We start from the raw sequence: 18739 nt of genomic DNA, 5'->3' as shown, positions 1-18739 counted from the left end.
AACAGCTGTTCCATGTCTGATATAGTTTAGGGGTTAAGTGGTGTTAGCATGAGGTTTAAACCCATGCAAAGGTCACTGCAAGTGATCCAGTCAGTCTTTCAACAACAAATCCGGGATACTGTTAAACACAGATATAACGCAAGACTACTGGCCTGGTAATGAGTTAGTAGTGAACGTTTATGTGCAAATCAATGTATCTGCAAATCATGTTTAAACATTTCATAGAGGTCCAGGGTTCCTTGGTGGGATGTGGCATCCTCCATGTGATAGGGCAGCTCTGGAAAGCTCACGGAGCCCCTGTCCATGTGCTGTGTGGTTATGTCTGGGCTGCTGGTTGTTGAGGACTCTCCAGGGGTTAGAGGTCAGGCTGGGACAAGTTACAACTGTCTTGCATGCAAGATATAGCGCTTCTGGCAAGTTTTCACTTCCAGAAAATGGATGCTGGTATCTTAAGCATCATAGTTGTCTCCTGAAGCACGAGGAAGACCATGGATGGATTTTTGTGAAAGTGTTCCTGAATTTTGCAAAAAGCCTTCCAATTTAACTGTGATAATGAAAGCTATCAATGTATGATTTACATACGTCACCTGCTTTTATGTGCTAGCATTGGTATTGTTTGATAAAGCTCTGAAGTTTCCTATAAATATCCAGAAAACATGCTAAGGCAAGATTAGTTTTGCAGGAATTTGTTTCATACAGGAGTATAAATCATTTTGACCATTGTTTTGGAAAGACACACCATTGTCAACTGACTTGACTCAGGAACAAAAACAGGCAGGTGTATGCCCATTAAAACCGAAAATATTGAAACAATCACGATGTACTACTACAACTGGAGCTGTTGTTTACTGGGCCAAAACATCTCTCTGTTACAATGTTCATAACTGACTTCTGACTTGTACTTCATCGGTATAGCTGCATATAGTTGATTTGTGTGTAATTTTTCATGTCAATTTGTAAATTATTAACAGCACTGTTTATCCTCATGTCTTTGAGAGTAAATTAAAACCCGAGCATAAATGTAAGCAGAAAAAAGCTTTTTATTTAGTAAGTTGAAGTCGCACAACTCCAACTTTAATTCAGAAAGATAGAACATAGTAGATGAACAATATATGTATATATATAAGGATATCTCAACTTACAGCAAATTCCGAGTCAGACATTGCAAGATATCTGAAGTCTCTCCATCTCTATATAAGTGAACATTAACATGTCCAAAAAGTATTAAATTTTTTTTCCAGGAAAAAAAAAAAACAAAACAGGAAAAGCAAGTAACATATGTTGCTGCTTAGCAAAGAATGCATATTATGAAATAATAATAATCCAAATTATTGCAGTGAGACCTTAGCAGAGCTGATTGGTTTATTTGTTTTTAATGTTCTCGTCAGATGACCTTGCATCTTTGGTGGGCTGTTGGTATCCAGAAGTTCAACGCCCCCCCCCCCCCCCCATGTTCTTGTTCCTTGTTTGAATTCACTGTCAGGTTTAAAACGGGAGTTGTAGTAGCCCTTTTATATACACACTTAACCGTTCCTTTAAGTGCCATTCACTTCTCTCAGTTTCAATACTCTTAAGTATGCTCCTCATGGACTTCAATCAAACTATAGTTAAAGATTCTGAGAATTTCACTACAAGGTAAGTTATCACTCAAATTTTTGTTTTGACCAACTGAAAATAAAGGCATATCAATGTGTTTAAATCAAGGCAAACATCTGCGTAGAAAATAACTCATATTACGTAAATGGCATGTCAATTTTTCTGCATTCAACTGATATATAAAAAAAAAACAACATAGAAGTTTCTATATGTGCTGGACTGTAAACCCATTCCTTATTTGCTCCTTTCAGGGCAATCAAAATAGGCTGCAGACACACTTAACAAAAGCGTGGGCTACAATCCCGGTCTTCTTTAAAACAGTGCATTCAAAGGCATCCTTCTCGTAACTGGTAGCAGTGAGGTTCTGAAATAAGGTCTCGTTGGGAAAAAAAACAAGAGTCATAGTATAAACGTAGTCTATACGAATTAACAGAACAAATGCTGTCAGATACAATACTAAAAAGAACAGCGACTGACAGACAGCTGCGTTGTGTTGACCAAAACAGAAACTGGCAACTAGAGTTTGCAGAAACAAACTGACCTTTTTTTTTTTTTCTTTCTCTCGATAGAAAAGGCTTTAATCCTTCGCTGCTCAATTCCCATGTAAAACCTGAATCAGCTTTTCCTTTCAGACAACTGAATTACTTCTGATGCCTTTTCACGTGATTGTGGTACATACATGTATGTGGTAGAAATGCTTGCACAGGAGTTTGGCGTGACTGGCATTTAAATTTCTTTTCTTTTTTTTTTTTTTTAAAGTTTGTTTAGTGTGTATGTGTGTGGGATTTTCATTTTTTTTTTTTTTAGTCGTACGGGCTGAAGTCCCTCTCGAGATTCTCGGACTCGTCGTCGTCGGAGAAGAAGTCGTCCTCGTCAATGTCGTCCTCGTCGTAGTCCTCGTGCCACTCGGGGACGTACTCGTCGTCGTACTCGTCGTCCTCCTCCTCGCCATCGCCCCCGTCCTCCCCTGTGTTGTTGTTGTTGTCCGAGTCGCCCGAATCGGAGCCCCCCTCCGACTTTGTCCTGGTGGAGAGAGGCAATGCTTCAGAGCCAAAATGGCTGTGGACTTTATCCTTCCTCAGCTTGCATGTCTGAAGTCCTTATTTTGACATGCGCTCAAACCAATGCATTCCAAGCCCAAACTGGACTCCTGTATCAAGAAGCCACCTGAATTAGAACCACTGCAAACTGGAAGGTCATTACATTACATCTGCCTGGCTTCCCAAGGGAAGAATTCTCTGCTATAGATAACTATCAACTAAGAAATGCAACAGGCCAACAGGTGTGAGATTTTTTTTTCAGCTTCGTAAGTGAAATTGTAACAAAAACAAATGTGGTTTTCTTCATGTGATGTGGGTTATAATGAAGGCTGTGTCTCTACTGAGGTAGACCTGCACATCAGGTTAACTGTGAGATGTTTGCAAAATGTTTTACACCCATTCAATACAATGTATTAACAGGAGGGGGCAATGTGGTGCAGACAGCAGAAGGATGCATTGTCTGTATGTGAGGAAGATACTTGTTTGCACATATTTACCAGTAGCCATTACATTTATATAGTGGTTTTCTTTACTAATGTTTTTCTTTTTGATGTAACATTAGAATGTTGAGGTAAAACAAAAAACTAGTAATCCTTTCCTTTTTGATTTAAGTCTTCAAAATACAACTTTTGTCATAGCAGAGGAAAGGACTCTGCGGCTAACAGGATTTTAACCAGACTAGCAGAAATTTCAATCTACCAGCAATGCCAGCTAGTGCCAGCAATCCCCACTTTCTAGCCCCAACAACTGTATTCCAACATCAGAACACTGGAGTTTAACTCTCTCAGGGCTTTTCATAAAGCAAGGTCAATCAAAGCTATGATTATACCTACATCAACAAAGTAATTCAGCTTCTGTGACCAATACACTTTGAATTTTGGCTGAAAAAGTATAGAACAACACAGCAGAACAACACAGAGAGACTTAGCGTGCTTCTTTGTGCTGAAAGCACCATACTCACTCTTTGTTGGAGTCTGTGTGGTTAGCGAGGTTTGAGGCCTGAGCCGCCTCCTGCTCGGACCCGGTCTTAGACTGGTACCCCACGCGAAAGTCCTGCGATTCGGAGGACGAGACAGGGAGTCACTTTTGCCGTTTAGACAACCAAGCAACGCTTTCACTGCCACTGAGTTATTTCCTTGAAACTTGAAAAAAAGCTGTATTTTATCATTTCTACTTATTTATCATTTAGTCAGCTGGTACTTAAGAGATATGCATTTAATATTATGGAATCTAAACTGCTTACACAAACCATCCCTCATCACAGGACAAACCGGGTTATGCAGAGTTATACATGCTCTCAAAAAAAAAAAAAAAAAAAAAAAACCCACTTCCATTCAAACCTCACTTTCTGACCTTGAAAACAGCTTCTCCTCAGTTTCCAAAAGATGAGGGGACACATCAAAATTAGAAGGTAATACTAGGAACCCTCATGACTGAAAGGTGATCAAATATTGACAGATCCCTCTGAGGGTTTAACTGAGCTTACCAACATACATGTCAACAAACATCCCTGCCTGCCCACCTGCACCTTCAGTCAACTAGTCAACACTACAGTCAAAACCTCAACGTCCTCCAGTTAGCTAGCAAGCTGATGAACTGCATCAAAAATGATGCCCATAGGCTACCATTCACCCAGCTGCTGGCTTATCTTTTCCACTGGTGGCTAACAGTGTCGACACTTGCTGCCCTCTGCAGCTCTCCCGGTCGTTTCTGCAGCGCGGCTGTACCTGGGTGGAGTGCTGCAGGATGGCCACCAGGCGCTCCTGGATGCGGCGGATCAGCTCCAGCCCCGTGTTGAGGTGCTCCGGCTTCAGCAGGCGCACGCAGGACGCCAGGTCAGTGCACTGCAGCAGCGTCTCCTCTAGAGGGCGAGAGAGGCAGGCGTGAGGCATCTGCATCAGGCTTTCACATCAGCGCTACTGGCAATCTTAATCTGGGATTTCCTTCCGGTCACTTCTTAACTAATCCCTGTGAAAAGAGACATTTTTCCCCCAAATATACTACTACTAAAGGAATACAATGTGGTCTAGAGGAGGTGCCACTCCTGGTTTCACTGATGAACTCACCCAGCAGGATTTGGAGGGCATTGGTATGTAGATCCAGGGCTTCAGTCTGTTGCTCCATCACATCCATCTTCTCTGTGTCCTGATTGTAGTAGCTGTACACGCACGAGTAGGCCAGCACCTGAGCACAACACAGAATCCACTGCTGTTTAAGCAAACGACCACCAGCTTTTCTCCCAGGCGCACACTGGAAAAGCCAGGCTGGTCAGAGAACATAAACTCCAAGGTGAAAGACCGTTTCTGTCTCTCAAGTCTTTTCTAACACTGGACGTCAGGGATATTCCTGCAAAATGCTGACCTACTGTAATTTGGATGGCACGTACACCATTTACTTAAGGGTTCCAACCTTCCAAACCCATACAGTCCTAAAGAAATTACCATAACAAATCTGAGGAATGAATCCTTGCAAAATATAATTTTCTCTAATCTAACTGACTTAAACGCATAAGATTTAGACAAAACTTCATCAGGCCACATACCGAATTGGAAACATATATAATATTGGCCACACTACTCTCACACATTGGAATTCCTCCAGCCATTGAAACCCAGGACAAACACAAGCAACATTAATGTTGTTATCTATGGGCTAGTCACGTGCTCGTGGTATGTGAAACTAGCAAGGATCATCAGTCCGTCCTCTCACCTTGCGAGCCTGGGCCAGGATCTTGCAGGCATCGATCACAAACGTTAAGGACTTCATCTGCAGGGCTTCATTTATTGAGGAGACCTTGTTCTCCAGGTTAATGGCAAACTCCTTTAAGTAGAGGAGATTTGGTGAGTTTTATGACATACCTTGACCCTTTTAGCCATAAACAATAAAAGCTGGTGAAATTTAGCATGCATGCATGGGTTCGCTTCAATCTAAAAGACGACAACGATATGAAACAAGCCATACAATGTGCACTGCATGGATGTCTGGGGCCTTACCTTGGCCTGATTGTGGAAAGTGCATCTTTCGTTGTAGTCCTGGAATTTCTTCTCCTGGCGTGCTGCTTTACTCACCTGCTCATATAAAATCAAACCCATTACTACACCACTTCTGGTATTAGCTACAGTTATCAGGGCACACAGACAAGTACCAATGCTTCAGTTCGTGCCTGGACTCCCAAGTGGCTCAATTAGCAAAAAGAGCTTGATCCTGGCTGTGTCATCAGCCAGTGATTACCAGGAACCATAGCAGTGGAACAAATTGGCTTTGTTCTGTCTGGGAGAGTGGGGTGGGTAGGTAGGATGGGGGGTTGCTTGTCCTGTCACTCATTAGTGACCACTGCTGGTCAGTCAGGGTGCCCACAGTCTGCCTGTATAAAACTGCGTATGAAGTGTCTTCGTCCGACTCATTTGTGGTGTGTAAAGAATTGGTACTTGGCATCACAGGCTTTAGAGGAGAGCGCGTTTGTCTGCACCCTCCTGGATTGTCAAGAAGGGCATTGTAGAGTTGGGCAGCTTCATGACACAATTGGGCATTCCAAATTCAGGGAAAAATGGGGTAAGTAGCACTGGGCATTCCCAATTGAAAAAAATTGGAACACTTCACCACTTAAAAAAAAAAACTACTGCCAATCAGTCATTGAAGAGAACTGCAGCCCTATCTATGCTAATATACATCACACTCTGGCAAGCTTGCGTGGACTCACCATGGCAGAGCAGTTGTAGTAATCCTTATGTGTCGGCTTCCAGGGTTTGAGACACCGCCAGCAGAATCCGTGGTTGCATTTGGCACAAGTCATACTGGGACACGAAGAGACACAGACAAATCCAGTCAGAACAAGATGGATATTTATGAGCTGAGAGACTGATAAAACTTTAAGGGCTTTCTAATTCCGGTCCTTGAGCCCTTTTCCTGCAGAAAGACTTTATTAAAGCCGGGAAGCTACACATTCAGATCTGTTAAGCATGAGTAATGTCAAGCTCAAGATAAAATTTGGAGAGAATTACACATCTTCTGAAATCCACAACTTATTTTGTCCTCCACTGTCCTGCAAAAGTCACCAACTGAAATGTGTTTCAAGCCCTCACTGGTTATTTGGGTGGTTCTGTAGGTCCATGACCAGGGACCCCAGCTTTCGCTATAACCCCACACAGCACAGACACATGGCTAGGTTTGGATCTCGGCCCTGGCTCAGTTGTGCAGAGGTTTCTGAGCAACTACTCACTGCAGGCAGCCTTCGTTCTTCTCGATCTGGGCCTGACAGCTGGGGCAGCGCTTGGAGATGAGCTTGGCCAGGTGCTTGCTCTGGGCCTCCATGCTCATGCCCTCATAGTAGCCACCGTCGTCCATCCACTGGGACATGTGGCTACAGCTGGCTGGGTAGTGTGCCTGGGAGAGGAGATGGAAGAGGAGGTTAAGGGAAGGAGCCCATTTAAGTATAACAACTTACACCTGTACATCACACTTCATAATCAGTGCAAACCACAAGGCCACAAGAACATCAGGTACTAAAAATACTAATAAGTGTATATATATATATATACATATGTCCAGCCCTTTTGGTCCTTTCATGACAAAGGATTAAATAGTCACTCTCCTATCATTTTAACAGTGTGGGTACTGCTATGCTTATGCAAGGAACTCCATCAGACAACCACCAAAGGTGTGGACTCCAAAGCTATCAAACTCCACTGTCTATACACCACATCAGCTTCAAAGAACACAAAAGGAGACCAGAGCATAGCTCTTGGGAGAAACTTGCATAAAATGAAAAGCGGGCAAACAGTGGAATTCTCTGCAGTGATGGCCAACCCACAGCACTGACCTCAGGGAAGTTGCAGCTGAAGCAGGAGGACCAGCAGCACTTGGAGCAGGTGCCCATGCTGCCGATGTTCTCCTTGCAGAGGATCTGGTCACAGCCCTGGGGGTTGGTGCACCAGGTCAGGTTGGAGCAGCACTCCACGTAACCCCGGAGCAGCGCGTTCTCATACTGCAATGGGGAGGAAATGATGTCAGAGGGTTACTCTCCAACCCCAGAAAATATGACCCGTCCATTCCGGTTTCCTGGCAATCAGCGACTCTCACATAAATATGCCTTGAATTTTTTTATGTTTTTAGGCCTCATCACCAGTTAGCCTTAAATATTTGAAAATGTAACAGATGATTATGAGGCAGTTATTAAAGCAGAGATGCCACACAAGCTGCACAAAACCGCCAGCACAATCCAAAAGACGATACACAGCTTAATTCCACTTAACAACTTGGACAGATTGGGAGCAGCAGCCTGGTGCCATGACACAACGGTTCCTCTCCTTTCATCTACCGATCCAGTGCACGTCAACGTTCAGACTGCATTACAATAAGCTAAAATCAAGCAAAAGCTCCGTTCAAGACAGGGATCAAGCGAAATGTAAAGTCATTAAATATAAAAACCGGATCCTCAAGACAAATGCTGGAATGAAAGTGCACAAATTGTGTGATTTGCTGGCAAACGCGCCCTGCTGTACGCGAGCGGGCCTCAGAGGCACGGACCTTGGCAATGATGTCCTTGTCAGTCAGGATGTTGAAGAAGAACTGGGACGTGGGCTGGGCCCGGCAGTCTGTGATGGGGCAGTTGCAGTTCATCACCAAGTTCTGCTCGATCCTTGCCGTGAGGTACTCCTGCCAACAAGACTGGGAGGCGGACAGCACGTCAAACACCCCGCATCAACAAAGCCTACAGTACCAGTCCGAAAGTTTGGACACACTTTTCACTCTTTATTTCTACTATTTTCCACATTTTAGAATACTAGTAAAGACATCAAAACAATGAAATAACACAAAGGGAATTATGCACGGACCAAAAAAGTGATAGACACAAATAAAAGCTCTGTTATATTTTAGATTCTTAAAAGTAGCCAAAAAATATATACATTTTTTTTTAATTTTGGAAAGAAATTCAAACATAGACAAATATAGTGAAGTTGATGCCTAAGAAATAAATTTCAAGCATGTAAGCATAAGTCTTTAGACCAAGATGTCTCTGAATGCATGTTTCCCATTATTTTGATCAGGCGTGTCCAAACCTGACAGGTGCTCCGTGACTCACCGGTGTGCCTAAGCGGACTCACCCGGCAGCAGTAGTGCATGCAGCAGAGCGTGGGCGTGACGTCGGGGTCCCCCGTCTGGGGGATCAGGCAGACGGGGCACTGCGAGACGGGGCTGGGCGGCGGCTGCGGGTTGCGGCCCTTCAGCCCCGCCGCCAGGATGAGGGTGTCGGGGTCGTCGGTGTAGCGCTGGATCAGCAGGTCCACGTTCCACTTGCAGTGCACCAGCAGGTGCTCGGCCCGGTCCAGGTCCAGGCTCAGGGTGCTGGAGACCTGCTGGACCGTGCGCTTCATCAGCTGCCGCACCTCCTCCTGCGTCATGGTGCGGCCCATGGAGAAGAGCACCGCCTCCAGGACCCCGTCCTCCGCCCGCTGCGGGGCCGCAAGGAGACCTCCCAGGCTGCAGGGGGAGACAGACAGTGGTCACCACCAATAAACTCAGCTGTCTGCTGGTGGTTTGGGGCAAAATATTTTTTTTTTTATGTTGGCAACTCCTGAGTCAGACTTGGACTCTCCCATCTAGACAGTCAAAATCAACACCTGGGAGACCTTAGAGAGTTACTCCAATTAACATTTGAAAGTCTTCAGGTTTCACTGGAGCTTAAGCCTGACTTGGGAGGTGGTCCACAGTAGATTTCAGAAGGGTTCTAACTGCTCCTCAAATAAAAGAACTATTCCATATTCCAACATGACTGATTTTGTTTCTTAGTCAGGAAAACAACTACCTTGCATTAACATTGAACAGATCTGAAGAAGGTATCAGAATATCGGAACTGGTGCTTTAAAGGAAAAAAAAAAAAAGTGTGACCCTTTGAATTCTGTGGATGTGCATTCATTTGTAGACAACAACCTTTGATGTTTTATTCAAAGCTTGCTGAAGCTGTCTAAACAAAATGGTATGTCTCAACTGAGTGACGCTTTGATAGATTGTTCATCCTTTACAAGTGCATGGCAATAATAAGTCTGAGACATTGAATACTCTGTCAAATATGCTCTTTTATTATAATGTGGCACGTAAATTAACACTGTCTATTTCAATTAAAATAAATGCAGTACCTGCAAAAAAAACTCATACTCCTCCCAGTTGCACATATATATTACATATACTGTAAAAAATACATTTAGAGACAGGCATATTAAGTGAAGCATATTAGCATTTTTTACTTGGCAGGTTTAACTCCCTTTATTGTACAACACATATGGAAAAAAGCTTTAGAGTTGGAATGCCTGGTGGCTTCAAATGCAATTTGAACTTCCCTCACCAAGAGCTGTGAATCTACAAGCTTTCACACACAAAAAACAACAAAGAAGGTTCAAATATGTGTTTTCTTTATTTCTTAAAATGGTAACATAACTGTTCTTTGCCTGCAACAAAACATGGAGCACAAGTTGCATATATATATATTTTTTTGGTTTTGCATGAACATTTTTTAAAATCAGTGAGCACTCTCAAATCACAGTCATCTTAGAGAGACATCGGCTTAACAGTGTGATGGATCGGAGAATGCAAACACTGATCCTGCTGCACCCCTAAGCCTGCTGGGACACTTCCTCTTGGACATTCACAGGTAACTGCAGTTTTAGTGCGGATGCGTTTAGAGCTTTAGCAGAGACAAAGTAGCAGACAGAAGGAAGCACTCCAGAAAGGACTGACAGCTGACACTGTGATGTTCAGCTGACTCTCTCTGGTGGTTTACTTGCTTTTCTGACGGATGCAAAATGTCAAATGAACGTGTTTAAATTAAATGGCTGTGGCAGACATGTGGAGAGCTTAAGATGAGAAGTCTGTCCGGGTTGTGGTTTGTTCAGAACAAACCGTTCACCCACCCCCGCTGTCTCACGAAAGCACAGGCGCATATGTGCACGCTTTAATACTGCTGCTGGGGACTCCTCCCTCCTTCATTTAAAGATCCTGCACCCCACCCCCGCCCAGCAGAAGCCCCTCCCCCCCTGCCCCCACCGGTCAATCGTCATCCTCACACCTGATGGGAGCCTTGCCGCTGGCACTGGGGCCCTTCTTCAGCTCCGGCCGGCTGAAGGAGATGTGCGCCTGGCCCTTCTGCGGGGTGGAGGGGTCCTCGGGAAGAAACTCCACGATGTGCGGGCTGTCCTCGTTGCGCCGGATGTAGCCCTTGTTGATGACGTGCATGACGCAGGAGAGCACGTCCGTGGTGCTGCAGCTGAAGCGCACGGCGCCGGGCGAGCGCGTCGCCTCCTGCTTCTGGCACGTGTCCAGCACCTGTGATTGGACGGGAGGAGAAGAGGGTGGGGTACTGTATAAGCACTAACAAGACATAGTACTCTCTGTGCTTTGCATTGGGAGCTCTGTCCCAGCTTTGCCAAACCTAGAGCTCTGGGGAAGTAATACTTGCAACAATACTGAATAATACGTGTTTGGGCTCTGAAGGTAATTATCGGGTATGAGTAGCCATTGCAACGATCACTCAAGACGAAAATAGATTCCAGGTCTGGTCTGCGTGTTCATGAATATTCACTAATAAATAGCCATCACTGCTTGTGATTTACTGGTCTCTGGAAGAAGCAGAGGGAACTAATGCTAAAAAAGGACATGGTTCTGGTGCAGTACAGGTACTTATAAACCTTCATTACACCTGATCCTTCCCAAAAAGCGTGACTGTAGAGCATGTCTAAACTGTGTGGAGGGCTGGTAATGGCGAAAGTCTGGGCATGTAAAAATATGAGGTCCTAAATCTCCTGCGCCAATGAAGCAGTGGATTCATTCAGTGGGTTTGAATGCAGATTCCCTGCTCCTCTGCATGTATCCCTGTGAGGCCCTGAGGAGAGGCAGTCTCACCCTGAAGACCAGGTTGTCGATGTGCATCTCCTTCTCCGCCTTCATGATCTGGACGATGAGGCAGTAGATGTAGTTGCGCTTCCTCTCCAGGGTGCTGGCAGCGTCCTCGTCCACGTTCAGATAGGTCTGCTTAGGGAGCAGGTAGCAGTAGCTGCGGGCCTCTGAGCCCTGGAAGGCCTGCTTGTTCAGCTTCAGGAACCCTACGGTCACAAAGCCAAGAGCTCCGGGGTCACCCAACACTACCCTTAATAAGCATGTCATTCTATATGCACGATAACATCCGACATCTCAAAAACCTTGTCAATACCCATCTCCATAGCCATCTGCTCTCCTCCCAAATGCTTTGCAGACAGGGCACTGAACTGTAGTACTGAGGTGACTTACCTCAAACTGCTTGAGAAAATATCCAGCGAAAAATGTAAAACTATAACTTATGTAAATCACAGAGGAAAGGGGTATGTCAGCTAAGCAAATAATGGCATAGCTTTACCACCACAGCTGTTAGCAAATCACCTTAGCAGAAAGCTAGACCGCATTAATTGTAATATAAATTATTTTCCATAAAGCCAGCCAAGGTAGTTTTGGTCAGATTCCACAACTTTTATTCCCTCAAAAGAAAGCTGCACCAACAATACTCCACTGTTCTGAATTAATACAGAACTATAAAGAATAAAGGATAACAAGAAAATAAAAAATGTAATAGACAATAAAGGATAATAAGTTAAGAATATAGAAATGTAAAAAAAGGACACTGAGTCCATAGAATTCACCCTGCATCCTGGCTGAGTTACTGCCGGGCTGCGCGGAAGGTTGGGCAGTCCCAGAGGCTGCGCTTGTAAGGAGGCCACCAGTGGGGTGGGAAATGGGCACAAGAGGGGGACTCACCCTTCATGGGGTCCTGGCTGGGACACCTCTGGATCAGGATGCCCTTCTCTGCGGTCAGAGGTTTAAGTGCGTGGGCCAGGACGACAGGGGACAGCCCTGTGGCCTGCTGAAGAGCTTCAATGGACACATCCTGGAGAGAGGGAAACCACCTTAGAGCCCATTCCAGCACAGCATGGCTGACATGATTTTGCACCACTGTCCACTATGCAGCACCAATTAATCTTCACTGTTGTCAAACTAGGTAACATGGTATCATGTAAGTGTGGCTAGATTGAATTCTAGCTGTATTTAACATATTCTTGCTTCAATTAAACTTAAAAGCAGTTATTTTTACAGAACAAAGGCCATTCACATAAGGATGCACCAAAATAAAGCTTTTGGGGTTCAAAACCCAGTATCTTTAGTCTGTGCGAAATGGTACTGGCAATCACTCCGTCATAAATATGTCTACCCCATTTCCCTCCATTTTTGACTTGTATTAAGCAGCATCTACAGTAATCCCTGTTCTGCCTGTGTTCCTACCTCCTGGTGGTTGAACTGCAGCAGGATGTACATCTGCAGAGTGGAGACGTAGAGCGTGCAGGAGCCGTAGCGGACCTCAGCGTGCCCGAGCCAGGTCCACTGCAGGCGCCGGGGCTTGCTGTGCGTCAGGCTGTACATGCTCTGGCCTGTAGGGGGAGTCACAGTCAGGAGGGCAGCTGGAGGAGGGCAGCTGGCGTCTGCACAGACAGGGCTCCAGCAGTGTGCACCCAAAGGTGCGCGTTTGATGCCTAGGTGCACTGCTGCAGTTATACCCTTGAGTGAGCTACTTAACTTTTCTCAGTAAATATCTAGCTATATACACAGTTAACATGTAAAATATATATGCTATTTGTGTCACTCAGTTAATGTAATTTAACATAATGCAAGCAGGACTGTCCATCCCATAACTGGACAATTATATAGGACCCAGGGCAGGTGGGTTGCAAAGAGCCTCAATAATCCTGTGAGGTCCTGCTTAGAAAGTGAGCATTAATTAATAAAGTGTTACAAAACCATACAGCACATCAGAGAAAACAGGCTGTTAGAGATCTTGGGATTGCCCTCTCATATGTGCAACCACTGAAAGCCTACACGCTGTGTATCTCCAGATATCTACACTGCAAAGCAGAAAAAGGCAAAACGGGGACTCACTGTTGGCATAGAAGTCTGTGAACTCGGCCAGGTAGCTACAGAGCTGCGGGGGGAAGAACTTCTCTGGGTTTTCCAGGTAGCAGGGGGAGGAGACGGCCCAGCAGCGCGGGGAGAGCACCAGCACCTTCACCTCTCCCTCCTCATCAGGACCTGTGGCCTGATCCTCCATCATCTGCAAGGGCACATACAAACTCACATGACCAGCTGCTGGGTTAGTGCCACTGCTGTAATCCATGCCCACTACACAGTACCTGACCAGCTTCTTAAATGCATTCTCACACAGATGGCATTGCGCTTCCCCTAGAAAGCTTTCAGTCCAAGTCCAGCTTTTTTGTCATAAATTCTATTGCAATATTTAGTAACATCATTTGAGGTCTCCACAAGTGCAGAGCATATTGTAGATAATTCACATCAAGTCTTTTGGATGAGGCATCAGATGCTGTTACGCAGGTAAATCCTCAAAGTTGGAGAAAAATCAATGCAACCGTAAAATACAAACTATACAATTAAATCAAAACGCTGGTTGTTAAATTATATTGAGACCAGAACATTTTGAGGGAGATCATTCACAAATTTATGGAAGCTATCGTAAAAATGTTCACACAAATGATCATTCAGTACGTAAGCCACGAAGCAGTGTTGGAGGACATGATGTGAAAAGCCAGCTGCTCCATAACAGAAAAACAATAAACGTGATATCATTTTTTGGGGTCACGGGGGCGCATTCTCTGACTCGCCCACGCGCTGGCCCCCCCGCTCACCTCCTCGTCCACATCCTGCAGGGACTTGTCCAGCTGCTGCAGGCGGTACAGGTGGAACTCCTGCTGCAGCTCCTCCGACTCACTCAGGTTCTTCAGCATCTGCTGGGGGAAGCGGTTGGGGAAGCAGGTGCCGATCTGCTCGATCACCGCGCTCTCCAGCCACACCTTGCCCTGGCCCAGGAGCCTGTCGCCCAGGTAGTACCTGCGGAAAAGAAAGGGGGGTTCAGTGCTCAGCTCACCCACAATGTAGCAGGGCATACTTGGGTTTACTTATCAATGTGTTCGATATATTTTTGGCTGTTACTAAGCAGGCCAAGAAACGACAGCGAATCACTTGATAACCGAATGAGCGGCTCCCCTAGATCAACCGACGTACCTTTGTTACCGCTAGATGTCAAAAAGCTACCAATAACTGGACCCACTAAAGTTGCCACACTGTCCTGTTTCAGCTGGGCATGATCTGTAAAGTAGATGACGGACTTTCCCATTTTGAAAAAGAGCTCACAAACGTAACGGCCTCACCTGTAGAAGTGCTCAAAGGTGTTGGCCAGTTCCAGGCCAGAGAGGAAGAGCATTGGCTCCAGGAACTGCTGCAGCTGGTTCAGCGTCTCCACGTTCCCAGAGTCCACCCCGCTCTCCTGGATCATCAGGTCGATGTACTGGGCGAACCTCTCGCTTACCTAATCACGCAGAGGCAGTGAAGCTTCAAAATGCGTTATAAACGACAAATGCAGAATGCAACAGAAATGCAGTACGTGGACCCATGTATGGACGATCACACAGTGAAGCACCATACAGCAAAATATACACAAAGACGTGCAGCCACATGTGTAAGACAGCAGTGTATATAGCAGTGGTGTGTGAAGCATACAGCCGTATCAGGACTCACATGCGTGGCTGTGTGTTGAATACGCAGCTGTGTAATACACAGTATGAGGACTCACATGCACGGCTGTGTGTTGAATATGCAGCTGTATAATACACAGTATGAGGACTCACATGCATGGCTGTGTGTTGAACATGCAGCTGTATAATACACAGTATGAGGACTCACATGCATGGCTGTCAGGATGGACAGCTGCAGCAGGGCGGCAGAGAAGCCCTGTCTCAGCGCCAGCACGAAGGCCGTCTGCTGGCCAAACAGCTCCTCCATGGCGTTCTTCAGACGAAGGTACATGTTCCTGTAGCGCTCCACGAAGTCCGGCAAACTGCACGCAGAGTCCAGGAACTTCTTCACCTGCAGGGGGTACACACACAGACATACAGAGAGAGAGAGAGAGACAGAGGGAGAAAGAAAGTGTGAGACAATGTTCTTCACACCTCAGTGCTGTATCTGACTCAAACACACTAATAGAGGTTTTTATACCAATGGCGAGCAGAACTGAATTTTCTAATACTGCCTTTCCATGGGTTTCACAATGCTTACAACCACCATGACTTTGCATCAACTGAAGACTAACCTAATGAAGTATTCCAAAACAACAAATATAATTGGATTTTAAATATTTAAACTAATAAAATAATACTGATGCACTTGTATGTGGCCCCTGACTGTAGGTCCCAGCCAGGATATCAGTGTCTAAACCTGACTTTAGGAAACTGCAAGCAAATGCAAGAGAACTGATGGAACCGGGCACCTGGCTGTCAATAACCGCATGGCATATTTGTGCTCCGACTGGACATTGCACATAATAATTGGGGGTTAACGGGGTTGCTGCCTAGTCTGTGTGATGAATTACAACAAACACATGCACTGCAGCCCGACTGCAATGGGTGTCATGCGACACAGCTTAGGGTGGATCCCTTTGCACGTGGGGACAGCTGCATGTAAGCACACTGTGTGAGGCAGGCTCCGTAGCACACCAAGCTGGGGGCTGCATGTGAAGATCAGCTGCTGCGTGATGGTGCGCGATGTGGCCGTTAGTTTCGGGACTCGCCTGTCGCTGGACCACGCCCTGCCAGCACTGCGCTATCCCCGCTATGCTGCTGGTGTTCTTCACTTTGGGCCTGACCGCGGAGGAGGAGGACGAGGAGGCCGCCACCTCTTTGTTCTTCACCTCCTTGCCATCTGAAAGAAAGACGTCTCTCCGTGAATAACAAGACGCCGGCCTCACAGAACCTGCTCATTCTGATAACCAAAAAAAAAAAAAGAACTATAAAATCAAAAAGCAGACCAAAGAATATCAAAAAATGAAAAAGAAAAGAAAAAAAATTGGAAAAATGTATCCTGAGAGCTTGCGATAACTTTTGGAAAGGGAGTGCGCGTCAAAAAAAGAATATGCTGCATTTCACAATGGTTAGTGTTATTGTAAATGGGGAGGGGGGTGGGGTCAGTGAGCTTAAAAAAAAAACAAAAAATGCATTACATGGGCTTCTAAGCTGTTACTTACTCTTTAAATCTTTGCTTCGGTTGATACCTTCTGAAAATAAGAAAGATATCTTCAATATAGAAGGTCTGAATACCGGCGACTACCAATTAACAACTATCTTGCAGAGGTGGTTTTTACAGCAAATAGCCTTTGAGCCGCTAAATTTTAAAACTAAAAAAGAAAGATGTAGACGACTGTAAAACCATTTTAGGGTCATGTGACTGACTATTAATTTCAGATCCATCCTGACAGCCTCTATAGCAAGGGTGGCCATTTCTAACCCTCAAGGACAGTAGGGGCATTTGGTTTCTTTAAGGTTTTTAGTTTTTAGTTCTTTTAGTTTCAGTAAAAAGACAGTGAGCCAAATCACTAGTCATCCAAATTGGTAACAAACAAGTCTGTAACAAACGAATGCCAATAATGCTTCCAGGTGGCGGACCCATCCGTGTTCTAGAGGCTGAGAACCTTAATGTGAGTTCAGCTACAAATAGCAAGCAACATGAGGAAGAAACAGGTCTGCAGAGCTCTGCTGAAGGAGCAGAGTGCTGGAAGGCTGCGGATGGTAGGGGGGTGGGCAGTGTGACACTCACTGGACTTGACGGGAGGCTTGAGCTCCTCCGTGTCCACGCGGCTGGTGTCCACGTGCACCAGCAGGTGGGTGAGGCGGCGCACGCGGGAGTTGAAGATGGCCGCCCGGCTCTTGCAGCGCTTGGCCGTCTCGGCGTTGTCCAGGTACTCACTGAGCAGCCAGGAGAGGGGGCTCAGGACCGGCGTGTCTGTCGCATTCAGGGGGCACGGGGCAGGGGTCAGAAACAGAGGCGGCTTAGATTTAAGGACAACACGCGTGAGGACAGCACTTGTCATGTTGGATGTTTGCTGAATGCCTGGTGACCGTCTGAGTGGAAGGGTGGGTGAGAATGTTACTGCGTGGACAGGGTGAATGAGGACAGATGGGTGGATGAATCCTGGCTGGTGAGGACAGATGGATAGATGGATGGATGAATCCTCAACATGACGGATTTATGCACAGCATGGCAACCGCCACATCCCTGGGTGCCTCTGTGGGGTACCTGAGAGAGTGATGCTTTGCACGATGGGGGTGATGAGCGCCTCCCAGCAGGTGCGGCCCAGAGCCTCTGCCGCCTCAGCGTCCGGCAGGAAGCGGTCGGCGAACATCTGCTCGTGCCGGAGGGCACTGTTGAGCCTGGGGGGTGGGGAGCAGAGTCAGGGCTCGTGTTTGGGGTAAGAGCACACAGGAAACGCAAAGCAGAAAGGCAGGAAACCTTACTTGTTGAAGAGCTGGAGCAGCTGCCCCTTGTCCTCCAGGATCTCCTGGCACCAGGTGTGGGCCTTGGTGGTGTAGAACAGGTACGTGCGACAGCACAGCTGTTCCTTGAATACCGGCCAGAAGGTGGGCTTGGGCCCCAGCACCTCGAAGCCGTGCACCCTCGTGTCGATGCCGCCCTGGAAAGAAACACTGTGTAAATCAAGACATACTTTGAAGAGAGTCACCTTTTTGCAAGGTGTGATTTGTAGGATTTCCAATATGTGCCCTACACTACACTTCTACACTACACTTTCTATGACCTACATGTCTCTGAAATTGGATAAAGGCTCCATAATGTAACCATTCAAAAGAGCACCAGCAAAAGCAAGAATGTTGGCTCTGTGACACGTACCTGTTGACACCTCTTGATTCTGATCTGCACAATAGACCAGAAGCGGGTCATGTTCTCCAGCAGAACGATGCGACTGGCTGAAGGAGGCACATTCACCTGTCAATAAAACATATGCCATGCTGAGTGACTGAAAGTTTCAAGAAGTCTTACAGTACACAGTCATATGATACTAACAAGGGCCACTGTGTAGCACAGTGGTTTGGGAAACTAAAGAAAAGGGGCCTGAACCTTGCTGTGTAACATTGCACAAGCTGTTTCAGCTACTCAAAAAAAAAAAACCCCAAAAAAAAACAAGATATCCAGCTCATACAGGACAAGATAATCATCTAAGCAAACTGCAA

General features: G+C 45.9%; 1 protein-coding gene across 3 annotated transcripts in view; it reads right to left on the bottom strand.

The window, feature by feature from the left end:
* Positions 1-2372: 2372 nt before the first annotated feature.
* The window catches only part of LOC118789707 (cullin-9), a 41725-nt gene continuing 25358 nt past the window's right edge, over positions 2373-18739 (bottom strand). The window contains exons 18-42 of one of the 3 annotated variants that reach the window (XM_036546253.1): positions 18399-18494; positions 18008-18183; positions 17790-17923; positions 17310-17495; positions 16741-16770; positions 16288-16418; positions 15405-15587; positions 14873-15030; positions 14351-14552; positions 13590-13761; positions 12939-13084; positions 12417-12546; positions 11532-11731; positions 10699-10955; positions 8741-9116; positions 8163-8303; positions 7456-7620; positions 6856-7019; positions 6337-6430; positions 5630-5704; positions 5346-5456; positions 4703-4820; positions 4364-4497; positions 3598-3689; positions 2373-2619 (exon numbers count right to left, since the gene is read on the bottom strand). In XM_036546253.1, coding sequence (XP_036402146.1) covers positions 2400-2619; positions 3598-3689; positions 4364-4497; positions 4703-4820; positions 5346-5456; positions 5630-5704; positions 6337-6430; positions 6856-7019; positions 7456-7620; positions 8163-8303; positions 8741-9116; positions 10699-10955; positions 11532-11731; positions 12417-12546; positions 12939-13084; positions 13590-13761; positions 14351-14552; positions 14873-15030; positions 15405-15587; positions 16288-16418; positions 16741-16770; positions 17310-17495; positions 17790-17923; positions 18008-18183; positions 18399-18494 — 3891 coding nt within the window. In that variant the 3' untranslated portion in view covers positions 2373-2399. The remainder of the gene's footprint in view (positions 2620-3597; positions 3690-4363; positions 4498-4702; positions 4821-5345; positions 5457-5629; positions 5705-6336; positions 6431-6855; positions 7020-7455; positions 7621-8162; positions 8304-8740; positions 9117-10698; positions 10956-11531; positions 11732-12416; positions 12547-12938; positions 13085-13589; positions 13762-14350; positions 14553-14872; positions 15031-15404; positions 15588-16287; positions 16419-16740; positions 16771-17309; positions 17496-17789; positions 17924-18007; positions 18184-18398; positions 18495-18739) is intronic. The other 2 variants (XM_036546254.1, XM_036546255.1) reach the window with 2 other exon arrangements.

This window comes from Megalops cyprinoides, chromosome 15, assembly GCF_013368585.1.
Source record: "Megalops cyprinoides isolate fMegCyp1 chromosome 15, fMegCyp1.pri, whole genome shotgun sequence".
NCBI classification, from domain to species: Eukaryota; Metazoa; Chordata; class Actinopteri; order Elopiformes; family Megalopidae; genus Megalops; species Megalops cyprinoides.
The sequence above is the reverse complement of the archived record's forward strand: the minus strand, read 5'-3'. Positions and strand labels throughout refer to the sequence as shown.